The 22,215-nt window shown below is 37.4% G+C and overlaps 1 protein-coding gene across 7 annotated transcripts in view; it reads left to right on the top strand.

The window, feature by feature from the left end:
• gpat2 (glycerol-3-phosphate acyltransferase 2, mitochondrial) overlaps positions 1-22,215 on the top strand; it is a 71,880-nt gene that overhangs the window by 18,974 nt on the left and 30,691 nt on the right. For all 7 annotated transcript variants that reach the window (XM_055167415.2, XM_055167418.2, XM_055167421.2 and 4 more), the window contains exons 3-9: positions 1,842-1,952; positions 10,005-10,078; positions 12,174-12,284; positions 12,776-12,910; positions 16,287-16,386; positions 17,597-17,730; positions 20,677-20,776. In XM_055167415.2, coding sequence (XP_055023390.2) covers positions 1,842-1,952; positions 10,005-10,078; positions 12,174-12,284; positions 12,776-12,910; positions 16,287-16,386; positions 17,597-17,730; positions 20,677-20,776 — 765 coding nt within the window. The remainder of the gene's footprint in view (positions 1-1,841; positions 1,953-10,004; positions 10,079-12,173; positions 12,285-12,775; positions 12,911-16,286; positions 16,387-17,596; positions 17,731-20,676; positions 20,777-22,215) is intronic.

The raw sequence follows: 22,215 nt of genomic DNA on the forward strand, positions 1-22,215 counted from the left end.
GATGACGGCGCAATAAGCGACTCGTCATATTAGATGTATTGCCTTGAGCATGCGGCACCACGTTTTCTTGGACGGTGCCTCTATTAGCGTCTTTTCTCCTTCGCTTGCCGCGCTAAACAATCCGAGCCACACACATGCACACACACGAGCGCACCAACATGTGAGGAGGAATTGTGAGGTTGGCAACAGATTTGCATACTTCCGAGTAGATTGGACAGGTACTCTAACCTAAACACACCCAGAGCTTATTCAGAACCATACATTAGCGATTTTATGCGTTGTAATTTCACCAAACTATCTTAGAAATGCGTGGTCGAATCAAACACGGTGCACTGTGGTGCACGTGCATCCCAAACCGTGGGAGGATAATGGGACGATTCGATTCTTTATCGAGAACCGTTACACCCCTAGTGCGTTCACACACATACCGCAAAGATCCCGTAAAGACACATGACGTTTTTAATTGCATTTGGTATTTTTTTTCTCCACAGTGTCTGAAGTTTGCTTATTATCCAGAAACCACCCACTTTTGTTTATGATAAGACTATAAATGAGCGTGTGATGCGTCGTTCTAGTATACTGGTGAATGATCTCAGTGGATATTTGACGAGCTTCCTGATCTCTGCTTCATTCCAGTTCGCAGACATTTCTTCTCGTGAATGTTAATGTGCATTTAAAACCCCCGTTTGAAAGAGCTGAACCATAACTTCATTGTTGTGGTGACGCACATGCATTTTTGTTTATTATAAGCTCATAGAAGCGTGTGATGCACTATTATTTTATGCTGCTGAATGATCTCCGCTTTAGCGTGGAGCTCCCTGATCTCCGCTTCAGTCCAGTTTTCAGACATTTCTCTTTGTGAATGTTAATCTGCATGTAAATCCGGTATTTTTCTGGGATCAAAGTGCTGTGTGAATAAGGTTCTAGTTAACTGTGCTGTACTTCAATTATTTTTTTGGTTCAAACAGAAAACTTAAGGGAAATAATGTTTTTGAATCATTTAAAGTTTTAGTGAGGGTTCATTTAAATTATTTCTCCTTTTTAGTCCTAAAACACAGCTTTCAATTCTCATCTGCTCTGAAATTGTTGTACAGCTGAAGTGAATATAAATGAAAACATTACAGCCTAATGTAATTCCTGTGCTTGTCAGACTAGACTCGTGTGCTTTTATTACACTTGACCAAAGGCACGGGGTGCCTGTGAGCCCAAGCTAATGAAACATTACCAGAAGAAATTATTTTCCTTTAAAAAGAAGATTAAAAGAATTAACCTGGGTGCAGGGCCCTATCCATTATCCAGTCTTATTTAATAATTGATCACTGTAAGTGATATTTCCCACACAGATGATTCGAGACTTTGTAATTGCGTCCGTTGTAGAGACGGCTTTAAATTATGATCAAATCAATCCCGCTGTCTCCATCTTTGTCTCTTATCTGTCTGTGCTGAAATGTTATGATTGCTATCAATTCAAATTGATGCCATCTTCTGTGAAAATCTATCCGGGACGCTTTGTTCAGTGCGATTCTGACTCTGTCACAAAAGGCCCAAGTTGCTTGTGATTTGCGGTACCGTCATAGCATCCACTCGTGAATAGATTTCATAACCTCCCCTACGCGTTTGTATCCAAACGCCGATCCCCCCCCTGCTTTTGATGCCACGATACACGAATCAAATAGATGGATGATAGAAGAGATAAAATTGAAAATGTACCAAGAACAAGTGCCTCAGAGCATCACTTTTTATTTCAGCTTAAAAAATGCTGAGACTCAACGGTTTGTTCCTTTCTCTCCATGTTCAAACCTTTTTATTTGTTTCTCTGTGTGTGTTTGTTTATTCGCCAGATGTCCTGGGGTGTGAGAATCAAGAGGAAGCTGAAAAGCGTGGCACCTTTCCTGGGCAGGTTCAGGCCGTTGGTTGGACAGTGCTGTCACCAGTGCACTCCAGACAGTCTGGTAAGAAAACGGGGCGGATGAAAGGATTATTTAAAGATAATAAAAGGACCAACCGTAAGAGCTACAGGGAGAAGTACACAGGTTTAGGATCACCTGAAAACCCCAGACGATGCTTTCACAAACCCATATCATGAGGGACGATCAAAGAGATTTCAGACCGCAAGCCAACACGCTACTTATGGCAGGGATAGCAGGAAGAGAAAGGGATTAGGAGGGAAAAATAATGAACACACAAGAGCATAGTTTCCCCCTGTGCTATAAAGAGCTTTTCTGAAAACTGCAGATGACTAAGCTTGTTTCCAGCAGTACTGGTCCCAGTGGGCACATAGCGTTGAGAGCTGGGATTCAGGCTAATGGAGCAGCAATCAGAGGGTTATTGGATCGAACCTCCTCCTGAATGAATCTATTAATCTCAACCATCTCAGAGCAGCCACCCAGATAAATCATATTTGAAGCATCCAGGGGTTTCGTTTCAATTAAAAGTCAGTTGAAAACACAAGCACAGGGGTGAACTGCAACAGCTGTGTCAAATAAATCTATGCTGTTAAATAAACTGGGGCATAGCAACTAATAAACTGTTATTCCTCTAATTTTGGGGAGTCCTTCATTACTTTTTAGCCAATCATGCCTTATTGTATATTATTTAATGGATCGTTGGAATGCTTGATTCTGATTGGCCAGTCGCAACATTTGCAGGTTTGTTATTCCCAGATAACAACCGCTCAAAACGAATAACACACGGTAACCCAGAAGCTGCAAAATATTTTGAAAGGTACAGTTTAATATTACACAAAAATTTAATATATTTTTAATAACATATATGACATTATATTTACAAATCATTAAACCATATAGTGTGTTCATGACATTTAAACATAACCAAACCGAAAATAACAGGTTTTCCTCGTGTTACAAATGAGCAAATCAAATATTTCAAATTAATATTTAATGTTCCTTACCTTACTTATGAGGTAAATAGCCATGTAATAAGCAGGATAATGCACAGGCAGCTAGTTGTTATTGTGAAATGTGCCCCTTTCGTGTGATACCTGATCACACTGTCAGGCTTATTTCTGCGATGACAACCGGCTGCCTACACTGCAAAAAAAAAAATTTCAAGAAAAAATGTTCTTAGTATTTTTGTCTTGTTTTCAATAAAAATATCTAAAAATTCATAAATTACGATGCTTTTTCTTGATGAGCAAAATGACCCAAGAAAATAAGTCTAGTTTTTAGACCAAAAATATAAAATGTGATTTTGTGCCAAAAAGTCTGCCAATGGGGTAAGCAAAAAATCTTGAACATTTTTCTTAAACACTAAATTCAAGAAAAATGTGCTTACCCCATTGCCTTGTTTTATGCACAAAATCACTTAAATTTGATATTTTTGGTCTAAAAACTAGAGTTATTTTCTTGGGTCGTTTGGGTCCTCAAGAAGTTTTAGATATTTTTACTGAAAACAAGACAAAAATACAAATAATTTTTTTCTTGAAAATAATTTTTTGCAGTGTATACAGTGGTGTGAAAAAGTGTTGGCTCCCTTCCAGATTTTTTGTGTTATTGCATTTTTGTCACACTTTAAAGGCAGAGTGCACAATGTTTGAAAGCCAATGTTGATATTTGAAATCACCTAAACAAACACGCCCCTACACCAATAGAATCTGGACCTTCTTTTAAAAGGCCCGCCCCACACATACGCAACCCCGGCAAGGATGTCGGTAAGTAGACACGCCCCTTACTGCTGATTGGCTACAAGTGTGTTTTGTAGGGATGCACCGAATCCAGATTTTTTAGGTTCGGCCGAATCCCGAATCCACCGTTTAAGATTCGGCCGAATCCGAAACCGAATACCGAATCCTACTCGCATCCTTATTCCAACACAGTAAAACACATTAATGAAGTAAAAAACGTCCACAGCAGTGTATTTTTCATTTCATTTAATTTTAACTGTACATTATGCCAGGATGACAAGTTGGAAAAACTATTTTGACAATTACTATAAGCCTATGCATAATGAAAGCAATGCGTTGCGACACGCTCGTTTTTCCAATAAGCAAGCAGCTCCGCGCTGAAAACTATATTTAACTTTGAGTGAGAAGCTCCGCTCGTCAATGTCAGTTTTCACACAGCCGTCCAATTACAGTGGAGGAGGGGCAGGACATTACCACAGCAACCAACCGGCTCACAGCTGAAGCATCACAGCTACCAAGCGCTCGGCTGAAAAACAGCTGGCATTTGGGGTCCTCAAGGTGTTTTCAGCTGTGTTTAAAAGTTTTGGTGTGTCCAGCTGACCGAAAGAAAAAGCTCATCTCCACGTCAGCACCCGATGTGTGTAATCAACGGCTGCGTGACGTCGACCAGCGTAGCGCAAGCCTAGGGTTCGGTTCGGTGGAAAAAAAATCTAGGATTCGGCCGAACCCGAACCCCGCCAAAAAGCCCAGTATTCGGCCGACTCCGAAACCGAATCCTGGATTCGGTGCATCCCTAGTGTTTTGGTAGTCGGCCCGTCTCCTTTTCCAAAGTGTTTTTCAAACATTGTGCACTCCGCCTTTAATGTTTCAGAGCATAAACTAATTTAAATATTACACTCTAAAAAACAAACGGTGCTATATAGCACCAAAACAGTTGCTTTGGATCGTAACGATAGAAGAACCATTTTTAGTGCCATATAGCACCGGTGAAGAACCAGTGAAGCACCAGTGAAGCACCTGTGTAGAACCATATAGTGCTATGTAGAACCATATGTGGTGCTATATGGCCCCTATATGGTTCTACACTGGTGCTTCACTGGTGCTTCACTGGTGCTTCACTGGTTCTTCACCGGTGCTATATGGCACTAAAAATGGTTCTTCTATCGTTACGATCCAAAGCAATTGTTTTGGTGCTATATAGCACCATTTGTTTTTTTAGAGTGTAGTCAAAGATAACACAAGTGAACACAACATGCAGTTTTTAAATGAAACTATCCAAAACTACATGGCCCTGTGTGAAAAAGTGTTAAACCATAACTTAGGCTGCGTCCGAAAACTCAGGAAGTGACTCGTTGCCTCGCTGCCTCATGAGGCAATGACTTTGGAGGCATGAAGGCAGCTCAGAGAAAGACTTTCGGACACACTTCAGGCAGCGTGTTTGAAATATAAACAGAGAGCGCCTTTGTGATAACTAACCACACATTTGAAAACTACAATACTAATTTCTCGCTAGAAATGCAATTAAAAGGTGTAAAAAGTGAAAATCTACCTTTTATTTACACTAAATTCGGCATTTTATTTTTTCGAACTCGACCAGGCTTGGCCAATCACATTCTTATGTACGCCCACGCATAGGTATCTCAGGAGACAGAAAGTAAATCTAATATTGAATTCGGACATGCCTTGATCCCTTCCTGCCTTGGAAAGCTGCCTCCGAAGGCAGCAATTTAGAGTTTTCAGACACAGCCTTAACTGTGGTTTATCACACCTGAGTTTAATTTCTTTAGCCACACCCAGGCCAGATTACTGCCGCAGCTGTTTGCAATCAAGAAATCATTTTAATAGGACCTGCCTGACAAAGTGAAGTAGACCAAAAGATCCTCAAAAGCTAGCCAAGATGATGAGAAAGAAGTGAGAAAGAAAGTAATTGAGATCTATCAGTCTGGAAAGGTTATAAAGTCATTTCTAAAGCTTTGGGACTTCAGTGAACCACAGTGAGAGCTGTTTTTCCACAAATGGCAAAAATGACCTGCATGGCAGAGTTCCATGACGAAAACTGCTGCTGAGCAAAAAGAACATGAAGGCTCGTCTCAGTTTTGCCAGAAAACATCTTGATGATCCCCAATACTTTTGGGAAAATGCTCTGTGGACTGACAAGACAAAAGTTGAACTTTTTGGAAGATGTGTCCCATTACGCCTGGCGTAAAAGTAACACTGCATTTCAGAAAAAGAACATCATACCAACTATAAAATATGGTGGTGGTAGTGTGATGGCCTGGGGCTGTTTTGCTGCTTTATGACCTGGAAGACTTGTTGTGATAAATAGAAATATGAATTATGCTGTCTACCAAAAAATCCTAAAGAACAATGACAAGCCATCTGTTCGTGACCTCAAACTGAAGCGAATTTGGGTTCTGCAGAAGGACAATGATCCAAAACACACCAGCAAGTCCACCTCTGAATGGCTCACTGCAAAAAAAAATGACTTTCTTAATTAGTATTTTTGTCTTGATTTCAGTAAAAATACTTGAAATAAGTTTACTTTTTCATGAACACTTTAAGAAAATGTTTCTTTTTACACTGGCATATATATATATATATATATATATATATATATATATATATATATATATATATATATATATATATATATGAAGAGTTTGGTTCCAAAACGCAATAAACGCCATTTTTGAAAAAAATGAGTTACTGCCAAAATCAGTATTATATCAGGTCAGTAGTTAAAAGTAAATTCTTAATTTTACGCAAAATCCAATATCCGCCGTGTTATTCTGTCATCTTTTCTCCCTTTTTTCCCAAAATGCGACAAACGCCACTCCCACTTTTTTACAGAACGCAATAACTCCATTTCTGATATTACAGCCCACCAGTCACGCAATGTAAACAAGCAATGGCGGACGCGCGTAGTACATGGAGTCCTGGTTTTCCTCATCTACTTTGTACTACGTGATCAACAAACAAAACAAAATAATACTTTAATTGCATCGCTAAACCTGTGGTGGTTTTCTGTGATGGGAAAGAAACGTAAGCCATCAGCATCTAACAATTTCCCTGAGAGGCACTCGGGAGACGGGTGCTTGTTCTCCCGACAGCATCAAGCTTCTCATGCTAACACATTGACCCCAGAGGATCTTATGAAAAACTGTACATAATTTTACTCAAAGTCAACGAAAATCGAGCAGGACCAAAAACATTTTACAGTCGATCGCTGTGAAAGACGTTAAGCGAAGACGTCAAGTAACCGCAATGACAGGGTTCTTAATATGACAAAGTAAGTGTTTTGATTAATAACATTAATGTTTATATTTTTAATTAGTGTGTACAACTAGTCAACTAAATGAATATAACATGGCAAATATGAATGCACATTTATATAGGCTATTGATTCAATAGATTTATAGCATTTTGAATAAAAACTTGTCATGGATTTATTGCATCTTGTGGAAAAAATAATCCGTTTTTATAATAAATCTTTGAAAATCAACTTATGGATTTGAATTTTTTATGTTTTTATAACCTAAAGATGCTGTGTGAAAGTTTGTAACAGAAAATAGTTGTTTTCATCTTGTCACTTTCTTGGTATAGAAAACACGTTTTTACCAAAATTTGTCAAAATGGATTTATTGCGTTTTGGAACCAAACTCTTCATATATATATATATATGCCAGTGTAAAAAGAAACATTTATATATATATATTTATATATATATATTACGGCCGGGACTTTAACATTTTTAACGCATTTTAATCGCACTTATTTTTGCACCGCGGAACATTTCTCATTGGATTCTGCGATTTCGGCGGACCGATTATACTGGAGCACCAACTAGCGTTCATGACTTCAGACAACAACAAACCACAGTGAACATGAACGAAGAAGCTGATGAGATCGCTTTGGTTGGCCCCGTGGATGGGAATTTTTTTTATAAAAAACGAACGGATGGAAGCGTCGATAAGAGCATGGTTGTGTGTAAGCTATGCAACAAGGAATTCAGCATATATATATATATATATATATATATATATATATATATATATATATATATATATATATATATATATATATATATATATATATATATATATATATATCTATAAAAATATATATATAAGACTATGGAAGGCCCTCCCATGACGCGAATTTCTGCATGAATATCTCGATGACTAGAATTTCACGTGCGAATGAAGCGAGTAAACTCAAAATGTTCAAGCGGCAAACTAGACGTGGTAGACTTGAATTTGATGCCTCAAACGCGGCTGGTGTGAGCCCACGGTAAATGATCAGAAACTAGGGTTGCCAACTGTCCCGGATTAATCCGGGACGTCCCGTATTTTAAGCCTAATTTATTTGTCCCGTATGGGACGTGTCGCGTCCTGTTTTTTGACTGCTACGGTTGATCTAACCAGTGACTGATAAAACAGGCTTCGACTTCATGTGGCGCCACAACGACAAGCAGATAACATCAAAATCCCGCGAGAGGGATTTGAGAAATCCTACAGAAGCCACTATCGAAATGCTCTCGCGGTACTTTGATGTCATCCACTGTCAGTCCTTGCGGAGCCAAAAGCAGCAGCAGTGCTGATCACAACACCTTTTATCCAACCATAGATCCCCAGCACATTCAGTACACGTTTAAGAGTGTCAAATAATACGATTTTATGTTTGCTTTTTTATATAGTCCGTTACTTAGCTGTTTGTATAGTTACAAAGTTTGGTCTCAATTCGGAAGAGGTCGCTAATCCAGACCTGCCTAAAACGCATCAATCTGAAGGATTTAATCATTTTCAACTTTACTAGGACATTTTAGCGCTTCTGATTCACATACTGTAAGTGTGTTTTAATTTATGTTTTTGATATTGACCCTGTAAGACCACATCTTATAGAATCTATGTTAGTTTAGTTTGTCACAAGATTAAGATGAAGGGGATAAAGTTTTATTTACCTTTAGTGCGGGAGTCACAAGTGTTTTGTTTTAGACAGGTAAAGTTAAACTTAATGGTTCAAAAGTAGCCTTATGTATTAAAAGTAGGCTACCTGCTGTAAATTAACAAACTATTAATAAACCTATCATGTATGTTCCCAGGGCTATAAATTAATATTTAATTTGAAGATTAGCTATCATTTTGACTTGAATACACTGTATACAAAACCATATACGCACTGCTGCGACAGGCCACATTTTGTCCCGTATTTCAGAGTGAGAGAGTTGGCAACCCTATCAGAAACAGACACCGCGAGCGTGGTGGCGCTATTCAAAGATGCGTTTATTATAGCACATCGTCTCAAAAGAGTGAGTTTGGCGGCTAAGTAACATAAGTGTCAAGTCTGGGATACTCTCCCTATCCTACAGTACATACAAAGACATCTCATTTTTTAAATACACGCAATGAATGAACAGACGCGGCGGAGCTTCATGACAAATGTGTTGTTTATTATATCACAATAATAAACATGACAAATGTGTTGTTTATTGTATCACAATATCTGAGCTTCCCAATATATTCTGTCACACTTTAGATTACCGGTGTATGGATCACTACATACACCGGTAATCTAAAGGGCATATTCAAAACAAAAACATTTGATGCTATTTTAACAATCCATTTTATTGATTGTTGGAGCAGTGTGGCAGGATATATTGGGAAGCTCAAATATTGTGATCTAATAAACAACGCATTTGTCAATAATATGTTTTGTTGTCTTTAAAGCGTCAAGCAGATACCCTCCCTATCCTACAGTACAAACAAAGACATTTTTTTATATACATGCAATAGAGGCTGATCACAAAGGAGTTTCACTTCCTTTGCCTGCATAAACTGTTTATTTTCTTTTTGTTGCAACATTTTTGCTGTTTAATTACACAAACAAAATAAATCGCAGATGAAGGTTAAATACAGGTTAAAGTTTGAATCTAAGATTTGTTAATCAGTGTTTAAATTTAAGTGAGGCAACACAACTCGAATTAAAATGAAACTGGGATCAACAAACCAGAGATTATCTCTAAACTTTGCTAAATTTAATCCTTGTTGGTGCAACCCACACCTTGTCTTGCCTATATTTCTCTGACAATAGTTTTAGGTTCTGTGTTAGTCAGTATATTTTGAGAAACATGATGTATTTTTATTTACTGTAGTACAGCACATTTTCCAAGCTGTTGAACTGAAGACTTTGATTTATAGTGAGACTAATAGAGTACTATTTTGAACACTGAACTTTCCTAAAGTGTGTCATTATCTCAGTCTATGTAGGACATCAGATCAGACGTTGTTTCTGAATTCTGTGATGGAGGCTGGTTAGAGTGCTCTCCATCAGGTTTGATCAAATATCCTCTCGCCTCTCTCAGGGTCTGAAGTTGCTGCGCAAGTCTCCTCCTCTGGGCTTTCAGAACCTGACATCTGTGAATGAGACACACACCAGGTAAACGCACATCTTACAATTCAAGCCCTCATCCGAGCTGTTAAAATGATGCATCTTTCAACTTCAGCTTCAAAGGATTCAAGGATAATTACTGTTGGTATTTCTGACTCATGGGCCTGTTACATGCACTTCAGTCAGAGAATAAAAAACTGCAATAAACTGCAAAAAAGTATTTCTTGCAGTTTTTCAGAGAAGATTCCACGTCATACAATTATTAGGCACATGTAAAGTCCTTGAATTTCTTTGCATTATGTCACAAAATCAAACCACAGGGCATTTTTGTTAGACATATGGCCAATAACTTAAATAGCTTTCATGACAGATGTTGGCGATAGTTATTATTATAGAGGGTATGCATTGGCGTCACTTTTCCACGTGACCACGCCAGAACTCGCCCTGTTGAGTGGCAAACGTTCAACAAAATGGCTGGTTTTCATAGAGGCTGCTGCGAAAATGCCAGTAACACTGACTATTATCAGCTTAAATTGAATTTAGTTGGACTTGATAGCAGAGGTGGACAATACTTAGGTACATTAGTTACGTTTTTCAAGCATCTGTGCTTTATTAGGGTGTTCGTCTTGGGAAAAACGTTACTTCACTACATTCTAAATCATAGAATCATACTGTGTATTCTTTAATATTGCATATTAAAATTGATTTAATACCTAATTACATTTAAATTGTGTACTTTTACTTGAGTAAAAGTATGTTAATTTACTTAAATATTAAAGGTAAAACAGAAACTTGTATTTATGAAATGTAATAGAGTTAAAATTATGATAATAAGCTTTGTAATGTATGTTTTCCAAAGAAAACACGGATAAAATACAAATACTTGAAAAATACTTTTAAGTAGAAAGTTAAAACATCTGCTTGATAGTGACCCTAGCAACTTGTCAACCCACCTGTGGTCAGTGGACGTTGGCATGAACGATCTATTTACTTCTCATTTCTGTGTTTTTTGGCAGTCTGTGAAACGATAGCTCAGAATTCTTGTTAATCTGTTAGTACAGTCTATCGCACAATAGATGTTTCCCATTTAGACGCGTTTTTACGCTGATTTCACACTGTACCCAAATGCTGCCACTCTGTCTTTTGCCACTCAGTGGGCGTAACCGCAGTCATTTTCGCCGAAGGTGACGTCACGTGCATACCCTCTATTATCAACATAGTTTCACATTAACATGCGCATTGCGTGCTTTTCCTCGCATGAGAGGGTTTGTGGGCTTCACTTTGCGCGAGATAGCTTGTATCGTGCGTGGATTCCTTCTCTAAATAAAACAGGCGCAGCATGGACTCCTCCTAGCACCTAAACTTATAATGGCATGACTTTGGCTCTTCCTCGGATGAGCTTGTAATACGCACGGCTCTGACATTTCCTTGCACTAGAGAGGTTGTTAGGCGCGCAGGGGTTTGAACCAGCGAGTTTGTTGTTTCCGCTCTTTGGCACGCAGGAAATTTCAGAGCGCCTGGGCATAAAGACGCGCTCGGATTAATGGGATCAGGTTGCGGTCATGACACTGTTGCCCTTAGAGTTAATCGTCTACTTTTTTCAACAATCAAGAGACTTGTCATAAAAGATTAAAAAATTAACATATAAATAAATTATTAAACTACTGCCCCTCGCCCCCGATCTCACAGGATGACGAAACGATGATCTCAAAATGGGCATATCGCCCACACGAAATCCACCAAATAATACCTTGCGAGATGTTTAGATGTTATTGTAAAAGTGACTTAAAGTAAAATTCATACTAAGTGTTGCATAAGAGGGGTCAATATTTCAACCGGCTAGTAGTTGGTCTTTGCGATGACCATCAAATGGGAATCCTGCCTTGCTGACTGTTTTTAATTTTCTGGAAAACACTTTATTAGAGTAAATAAGAGGGATTTGGCGGTCCCATTTTAATCCCCCCTCCACTCCTGAATCCTGGTGATACAATTCTACATCAACATGATTAAGCTGCTGATTTATTCCCTGCTCTTGATTGGTCCCTGATTGTTTTCATTTTCTCTGAATGAAACAATATTTGTAATATAAAACACAAGGGCTCCTTTTTAATATGCTAATCTGGTAAGAGTGTATTTGTTTCAGGTACCGTGGCTGGTTAGTAAGGAGGATGTGTTGTTTGGTATTTGTTTGGGGTCGTGATGTTCACCCAAGCCCTGCTGGAGACAGACGGCACAATGTCCACATCAGCGAGAGGTGCATTTACTCGTTCTTTTTACTGATTAAAAAAGAGAGAGAGAGATGTGTTCAGGGCATCTTATGTTCCTCTCACATGAAGATCCCATTGAGATTTTTATTCAAGATTCATTTCTCCTTTGTTAAAGGGATAGTTCACCCAAAAATGAAAATTCTGTTTTCATCTTTTATGTTCAATAGAATAAAGAAACATGAATATATTTTGATAAATGATGTAAGCACACTATTGATGTTACCCATTGACTTCCATAGTACTTGTTTTTCCTACTATGGGTCCCGTGTTTATTCATTATCATAACGATCAATCAAATCATCCAGTTTAATTTAAGCCCTAGCACGTAAATAACGTCTTATTGTCCAGAACAGCATTATTTATTTTTTCCTCTTAAGGCATTTGCTTTGTTGTGTATGTAATGATGCATCCATCACACAATATCCTCTTTGTTTGCACTGCGGTGTCTTGTCCTGTGACTTGTTTGTGTTTTATTTAGAGTGAAGCAGGCTCTGCTAACCACAGGCAGCCCGAAAGAGATAAGGACAACAGAACTGGTGATGTCTGATGTCACAGGTCATTTTGGGAGACTACTGGACCTCACAGAGACTTTCATCTCCCCCACCCTTCTTAGGTTCAAACATAGCTTACTCATCCTGTCTCCAACTTCTGAAAATTCCTTTGAAGTAAAAAAGTGTCATAAATGCTTACTGTATGTGTTAGGCCATCAGACAGACTTGAAGATTTTAGGTATAATTAAGTACTATTTAGGAAATTGAGTATAATTTATGTTCTGATATATGTGGGTAGTTATTATTAAATGTCATGCAGTGTGACATGCTACTGAATAATTCATCTAAGACTAATTTAAACCCTTTGAAAAAAGGACATTATGATGTTATGTGAACTAAATAATTGAACTGAACTCAATGATTTGAACTCATATTGAACTCTATGTGCACTTTAAAAATTCATTTGTTACTCCATGTTTTCATTTAAGTGAACTGCAAAAGTTTAAAATTTGATTTGATGTGCAGTGTAAAAGTCAACCCTGTATTAATATTCTTCACAAAATTCGAGGTTAGAGTTTCTTCTAAACCTTTAATCCTAAATACACTTTAAACAAGGCACACACTAAGTTTTAATATAGCATCAAAACAACTCTAATCTACCATTCTGTTCATTCTGAACCAAAGACTCGCATTAAAAGTTTTAAAACGATTATTTATAATCACTGGTAGTTTCTTCAGGAAATTGAAATGTGCTTTAAGTAGTTTAAATCTACTTTAAATATTATTGGTTTTCCTCATTTATACTTAAAATATACAAGCTTGTGAGATTCAAAATCTAATTTAAACCAGAATTGAATAATGACTTCAAAGGAATAGTCTACTCATTTTCAATATTAAAATACGTTATTACCTTAACTAAGAATTGTTGATACATCCCTCTATCATCTGTGTGCGTGCACGTAAGTGTGGAGCGCGCTGCGACGCTTCGATAGCATTTAGCTTAGCCCCATTCATTCAATGGTACCATTTAGAGATAAAGTTAGAAGTGACCAAACACATCAACGTTTTTCCTATTTAAGACGAGTAGTTATACGAGCAAGTTTGGTGGTACTAAATAAAACGTAGCGCTTTTCTAAGGGGATTTAAAAGAGGAACTATATTTTATGGCGTAATAGCACTTTTGGGAGTACTTCGACTCGCCTGAAAAGTCCGCTCCCCTTCTCACTCTCATAATGGGAGAGGGAGGGTGTTACTGCGCCGAGTCGAAGTACTCCCAAAAGTGCTATTACACCATAAAATGTGGCTCCTCTTTTGGATCCGCTTGGAGAAGCGCTGCGTTTTGTTTCGTACCGCCAAACTTGCTCGTATAACTACTCGTCTTAAAAAGGAAAAACGTTGATGTGTTTGGTCACTTCTAACTTTATCTCTAAATGGTACCATTGAATGAATGGGACTAAGCTAAATGCTATCGAAGCGCTCCAGCGCTTACGTACACGCATACAGATGATAGAGGGATGTATCAACAATTCTTAGTTAAGGTAATAACATATTTTAATATTGAAAATGAGTAGACTATTCCTTTAAGAATGTAACGCAAAGAAATATGTGAGATTTTGAATTATTTCCAGGTCACTAATCAGATAAGGAAATATGTCACATAGACCATGTTTAATCCTTTGTTCAAAAGGTCAGATTTCTTTGCTTTCATTGAAGCACACAGGCTGCTCTTTGGAAATTTTAAATCATGCTGAGAGTATGTACAGTATGGACCATCAGGTTTTGCATAAACTTGCATTCATGCCTGCTTGAGTGCATAATGTCATTAAAGCAAATGGGTCTTATATACCTCACGTATCTTAATAATCACTAATTAAAATGCATCAGACTGTTTGAGTTTCTAAAGTCCCCCTGTAGTCGATAATTGTATAACTTAAAACTCATCTTTGAGCATCATAATAGCATATGTAAAAGTTTTTTTTGTGATAATAATTTCCCCATCCTTTAAAACAGCTTGAATGTAACTCTACACCCTTGCCTCATTAGTATATGCGGATCTATGAATATGCTAATTAGTCCCCGCCTCCACTCTTTCGCACAACCTTGGACCATAGATAAATCTGTAAATAGATGCTACATTCGGAAGTTTTAGACACTTACATGAATTGTGCGGTTGAATTTTAAAGAGCACCTATTGTCTGATTCACAATTTTACATTTCCTTTGGTATGTAATTGTGTGTTAGTACATGTTAATGATATGCAAAAGGTACATACCTCAAAGTAATAGATGACGCGAGCTATCGTTTCCAACATAAATCTCTTTTCTTGGACTACAACAAACACACAGAATGTTGGCAGCAGTTTACTTCCTGTGATTGGTAATGTAGAAAAGACAGACATTATCATAATTCATCCCGCTTCGGACTTACAGCCTGTAAGTTAACTCCTGTTAGCATTGCATTGTGTATGAATCTTTCAAACATGGTAAGGAGCGTCACATTTCCGGCTGACATCAGAGGTATTTAGGCCAATTACAATGTACAGGTTGCCCAATCAGGGAAACAGCGCTTTTCAAATCAATGAGCTTTGTACAAAATTAGTGCGTTTCAGGAAGACATGTATATTTGAGCTACAAAAATGTACGGTATGTGAAAAATAATGTGTTTTTATCCATAAACCAAGCGAACACATTGTATTATACCAAATACACAAAATAACGTTGTTTTTTAGAAATGAAATTGGTGCACTTTAACATGCTACTGTATAATAAATTACATACAGGGTATTTTGAGCTAAAACATCACACACTAGAGAAACAGAAGACTGTCTGTAAAGAAGAAGTGTTTTAAATTGGGACACAATAGGTGACCTTTAAGAAAGTCACAGTGTTTTTTAATTTATAATAAAAAACATCGTATTGTAATATTTATTTGTTTTCTGCTTTTTCTCAGTTGACATTTAAAAAGTTCATATATGGGTGGTTGGCACAAAATGATAAATTTGCTCCTACTGTTAAAATAACATGTATAATAATTCTACATATATAATTTTCTGGCCACTTATTGCTACCTGTCCCAACTTATTTTGGAATGTGTAGCTCTCATGAAATCCAAAATGAGCCAATATTTGGCATGACATTTCAAAATGTCTCACTTTTTACATTTGATATGTTATCTATATTCTATTGTGAATGAAATATAAGTTTATGAGATTTGAACATTATTCCATTCCTTTTTCACTCACAATTACTACAGTGTCCCAATTTTTTCTGATTTGGGGTTGTATTATATATAATGATTATACATATATAATAATTATTTTCTTTTTAAGTTGAATTAATCCTAATTATTTTGCTAACCTATAATGAATCAGTTTACTGTTTTCCTTATTGCAAGTCACTTTGGATAAAACAATCTGCTAAATATCTAAATGTAAAAGAGGACTTCATCACCTTTTTTATTTTTTTATCTAATTTCTCACCAAACGTCTTTCTTTCCCAGGCTGGTAAGCTGGCTGATGCTAAAGGTCTTCAGTTTGATGTTCTGTAGTGTCCAAGTGAACCTCAACCAGCTGTCTGCTTTACACCGCGCCACCCGACTGGTAATACACATCAAGCTGTTTTCTCTTTTCCCTGTTTTGCTCTCTCACCCTACATTGATTACCCATCATTAATCACCCTCTGTCTCTCATCCGCTGTCTCTCACTCTATATTGATTACCCTCTATTGATCACCCACAGTCTCTTAACCTCTATTTATCACCCTCCGTCTCTCACCCTTTTTCAACCAAGTGTGTCTCACTGGCTGTCTCTCATTCTCTATTTATCACCATCTATTTATCACCCAGTCTCTCTCAGCCTGTATCACCCTCCTTTATGATTCTGTTTTATCTTTTTATCCCTCTTGTTTTTCCCCTTTGTTCTCGTTTCGTTTCACTGTATTCTGTTAAACACATTTTTCTCATGAAATTTGCGTGATTTTTCGGACACAAACTCAATTATTGATGATTTACGCTCTGCACATCAAGCCGAAAGGCCGCTTCAGGTCAGAATAGTCTTTTTTGAGTCGTTTTCTCTTGTTTTATCTATCCTGTTTAGACATTTATTTTTATTGCAGTCAGCTTTTTCACCCCAGGGTTTTGGTCACACATAACCCTTTATATGGCTGTATAAGCACACTTTGATAGGCTTTTTGTAGCATTTGATGTTTTTGTTGGTGTTCGCAATTCCTCCGTTTAGGGCAAGTGGGTTACAAAACAAAACAGCAGAAAACAGATTTTCTGGTGCATGCCATTTGCAGTCTGATTTTGTAACAATGTGAACTTGCATCTCTGCGGCATCAGTTCATGTGGATCACTGGTGAAAATATCGAGCTCACCTGCAGATCAAACACTCGTCGCCCACCTGAGCGGCCCTGATACACTCCTGGATCACACAATACAGTTACACACTCAACAAATCAATACATGTACTGCAAAAAAACGTACAGTCTGTGTCATTATCTTTGCCTTTGTTTCTGGTAAAACATTTAACCATCAGTGCAGTGTGTACATTTTAGAAAGATATTTTGACAGCAATGCAATATAATATAGATAACAACTATGTTTTCAATGGTGTATAACCTTACAAAATGAACTGTATTGTTTTTATTACCTTAGAATGAGGATGGTAACACCATTAAAACAAAAGGTCTAGAGGAAGAGACAGTCTCTCAAGTATAAAGTAACACTTTATTTACAGTGCACGCTTGAAAATGACCCTGTTTTTGTTTTGTGCAATGCAATTTTTTCTTATTTTGTGTGTGTGTCTGTAGGAAGCTCCACTTGTCTACGTATGTGTTCGACAGAGCGCCGTCGATCAGGCTTTGATTTGTTTGGCTCTTTTCTGTCACAACTTGAGGGTTCCCTACATCCTCTACCCTGCCCATATTCGACCAACCTGGTTACGGTAAGCATGCACAGACTCAAACCCAACCCAAGACACTACATAGTATACTGCAAATCTTTTTATTTACAGTTTATTTCCCTGCCTGCTTTCTTTCATAATTGAAAAATGTTGCTCTGCGTCAGCCGTACTGTTGACATTAAGAAAAACACTTTTTGAGTTCTTCACGTGCGGACACAGCAGTTTTTAAAGCAATAGTATGCACCACTGCACGGCCTATTATTCAGCCAGCGGAAGCAGCTGAACACATTTAACAGAGCGTGTAAAAGTTCGGTAAGTAATAAAACATACAATTCTTAAACAATTGTGGTATCAAGTGCTGAAAACAGCAGTCGGTCACGGGTGGGGTTTTAGGGGGTAGTTTACTCCTTCATGATACGGAAGACTTACTGTAGACTCTGTAGAAGCTTGTGATTCGTTTGCAAGGTTACGACAATAATGACTTCATAGTTGTTTATACAAATTGCTTCTGCAGCAATTGTTAATGTATTAATGAGATGCATTAGGCTTAGTGTTAGAATCCAGTTAAAAAACAAATCACATGCACTTGGCCCACATGAATGCAAATGTGTGCATTATCTAGAACTGCTCTTTAGGCCAAAATTTTTTGCTTTTCTCAGCAAAAAACATTATGTAAAGGACATGTATGTTTCATCTTTGACAATAAGAGCTAATTGTTCGTGTAGCTCCCAGAGAACAAACAAAACTGTTCTGATAAAGTGTACAGACTGAATGCATTGTAAGTTGCTTTGGATAAAAGCATCTGCCAAATGCATAAACATAAAAAGGTAAAAACGTTATGAAATCACAGCCATGAGCAGTTTAACATTCACCCTGATAATTATACTGCATTGTGATGAGCTGACACAAGGTTAACCAATCATTAAAGAGCTCATTTACATACAGAAATCTTCAAGGTGCAGTGTTAAAAAATAGCCTGTGTACAGAGAAAAATTAAAGGTCATGTAACATGAAATTATTTATTGGTGCACTGAAAATTGATCACCATTGTAAGTGCAAATCAGGAAATAAAACATGTAAGGAATAATTGACGACGGGCCGTTGAATTATTAGAAAAATAATGCACACCCGAGGTGGTGATGCCATTACACATCGGGTGTGCATTATTTTTCAATAATGTCAATTATTCCGCTTATACTACAGTTACCACACCTCGAAGACATCGATCACATTTTATATTTACAGGGATTCGTCCGGTTTTTGTATTTAAATCGCTATTGTGAGTAGGACTATTTCTTCCGCGTCTCATCAACGGCTCTTTTGCTTGTTCCAAAACGTCATTTTAAAGCTTGCAATGGAAGCTTGAGGCGTTCGTAGCATTCTAATGCAGTTATTAATGAAGTTATTAGAAAGAGAGTGACAGAGACACACATAAAGAGAGAGAGAGAGAGAGAGAGAGAAAGAGAGGCATTGGAGATATGACTATCGAAGGATAAATTGCTGTTGAACACCACACGTAAGTTCTTAATCGTGAAGATGGCACCACCGTGCAGCTATCTATGCACAACTTGTAATCTGGCATATTATGTTTTGAGCGATTCGGTTCAATAATAAGTATCTCTGTCTTATTAGAGTTTAGCATAAGGAAGTTATGTGCCACCCAGTCACTTATATCGCTAATACAGTCTGTTAGTTTACAGAGCTGGTGTGTTTCGCTAGGATGAGAGGAGATGTAAAGTTGGGTATCATCCACATAGCAGTGAAAACTTATGTTATGTTTCCTGATGATGTCTCCTAGAGGTAACATATATAACGAGAACAGGATAGGACCTAAAACTAATCCCTGCGGTATGCCGTATTTAACCGGGGAGTGATATGACTCTTCCTCATTTACATAAACAAAATTGTAGCGAATAGTTAGATACGATCTAAACCATGCTAGCGCCTGACCACTGATGCCAACATAGTTTTCTAGTCTATTAAGTAATATTGTCTGAGTTATTGTGTCAAAGGCTGCACTAAAGTTTAGTAAAATAAGACTTGAGATTTAACCACGATCGGATGTTAAAAGGAGGTCATTTGTAACTTTAAGCAGTGCAGTCTCTGTGCCATGGTGGGGCTTGAATCCTGATTGGAACTTTTCATACTTACTATTATTCACTAAGAATGCGCATAATTTAACGGCCTGTCATCAATTATTCCTAGTGTTGGGTGTAACTAGTTACTAAGTAATTAGTTACTGTAATTTAATTACTTTTCCCTTGAAAAAGTAAAGTAAGGGATTACTCTTACTTTTCTTGTAATCTAATTACAGTTACTTCTGATGTAACTAAATACTGTGTATGGACTCTAAAACAATTATGTGTATATTATAATACAATAGTGGATTTAACATGGTTTAAGTTTACAATTCTCACTATTAATTGAGGCAAAAGTAGTTAATAGTTAATAGAGAGAATTGGACCCTAAAGTGGGACCAGAATAATTGATGTATTTTATATATTATTTCTTCAAGCTATTTCAAGCCTATCCTTGTATCATGTACTAAATAGGATTTAGAAAGTAATAAGTAATTAAATACTTTTTGGAGAGAGTAACTTGTAAAGTAATCTAATTACATGATTGAAGATGTAATTAGTAACTAGTAATTTATTACTTTATTACTTACCCAACACTGATATTCCTTACATATTTGACAGGTTAGGTCTGCGTTTATTGAAAAATAATGCACACCTGTGGAACATTTCTCAACCAATCAGAATAAAGCATTCACCAGTCCCATGGTATAAGCTACAAAAGTATAGAATATTGCCCTGTTTAAAGGCATAGCTCATCCAAAAATGAACTTTTATTGTTTATTCGTTCATACTGAGTAAATTAACAGCAATGAAGCATCCCTTTACATCTCATACATATTTAAATTGTTGGATAAATACATAATGTACTGTTTGTCAAAGTTAATAGAAGTACATTTCGACTTTTTCTCAGGTCCATTCTTCAGAGGCTGGGCGTCATCCTGCTCCCAGAAGATACAAGCTCAGAGCAGGATGCTGAGATGGACAGCCTCTATTCTCCAGTCATGACCTCTGTAAGCTCCCGCAGCGAGTTTGCTATTCAGCTCGAATTTTTCACCAAAGGACAAGAAAGACACCACCGCCTCAGGCGCTGTGCTGCTGTATCCCAATTCTTGAGACCTTACTTTGTTTGCACATCCTTGTGGAGGTATTGGTTTTAGCTAGGTCGTCTCAAGAATGAGTCACCTTTGTTTTTGGGGCGGGTGAACCGCATTAGTAACCTGCATCTGATGGACACTGCGGTTCCCATGACGATGGGCATCTGCAGATGTTTCTGGGGGAGGTACAGTGTGCCTTTGAAACCATCTGAGCCCGGAGGAGGAGAATAAACGTCGTAGGCCTGCAGATTTACCATCAGATTTATACCGTTATGAGAATGTCTTAGAGGATTGTATTATTAGCAGTTTGACTTTGAGATACGAGCAGGATTTTCAGTCCTGTAAACGATTCTCTAAGGATTTGGTATAATCTATGGCGCCTTAATTGCAAGGATGTCTGATGTGTTCATATTAAAGGGTTTGATTAGATATGTGCTTATGTGCTGCCTCTGGATGTAACAGAGGAGATAATCTGTCAAGCCTGGCTTATCGCACTTCTGGATGGATTTGAGAGAGATTTGTGCACGAGTGAGAGAGAGTTTAAGCGATAGTTCAACATAAAAAAGTTTTGTAATCATGTCCTCATTCTATTAGCTCTCAAATCACTTTCACGTACGGTGCTTAAAGTCCCCCTGTGGTGAAAATCTGATTTTTATCGCTGTTTATATTTGTGGTGTTATTAATATGATTTAAAGGGATAGTTCACCTAAAAATTAAAATTCTGTCATCATTTTCTCATTCTCAATTTGTATGAATTGTAAGAATTTCTTTTTTCTCATGAACACAATAGAATACATTTTGATAAATGATGATAAGCACACAGCTGATTGTAACCATTAACTTCCATAGAAGGAAAAACAAATACTGTACGATGAACTGTGTGCTTACCATCGTTTATCAAAATATCTTCTATTGTGTATATCATAAGAAATAAATTCATACAGGTTTAGAACAACATGAGGATGAGAAAAGACTGTTTGGGTGAACTATTCCTTTAAGACAAACCATGTGCAAATACATAGCATTATTCATACACTACTGCTCAGTATTTTTTCCATACAATTGCAGTTTTTCAAAGACTGTGGTTTGAAATCACCCTGGTATCCTACGTCACAAACATGTAGCCAATCACATTAAGACAGTTGAACGATTGGATCAGTAGTTCGAGCCATAGATATGTATGGATCCTACATAGACTTTGTGCTGAAATGCTGCTTCAGCTTTGCTTTTGCAACGTGAGCAAACGCTGCTCACATGTGCAGTGTGAATGATCTAACCTGTAAACATCAGCGCAAAAAATACATGCTGTAAACAAGCAACTCATGTATGCATTGTTAAATATGCCTTAGTAGCTG

This window comes from Misgurnus anguillicaudatus, chromosome 5 (assembly GCF_027580225.2).
Source record: "Misgurnus anguillicaudatus chromosome 5, ASM2758022v2, whole genome shotgun sequence".
Classification (NCBI taxonomy): domain Eukaryota; kingdom Metazoa; phylum Chordata; class Actinopteri; order Cypriniformes; family Cobitidae; genus Misgurnus; species Misgurnus anguillicaudatus.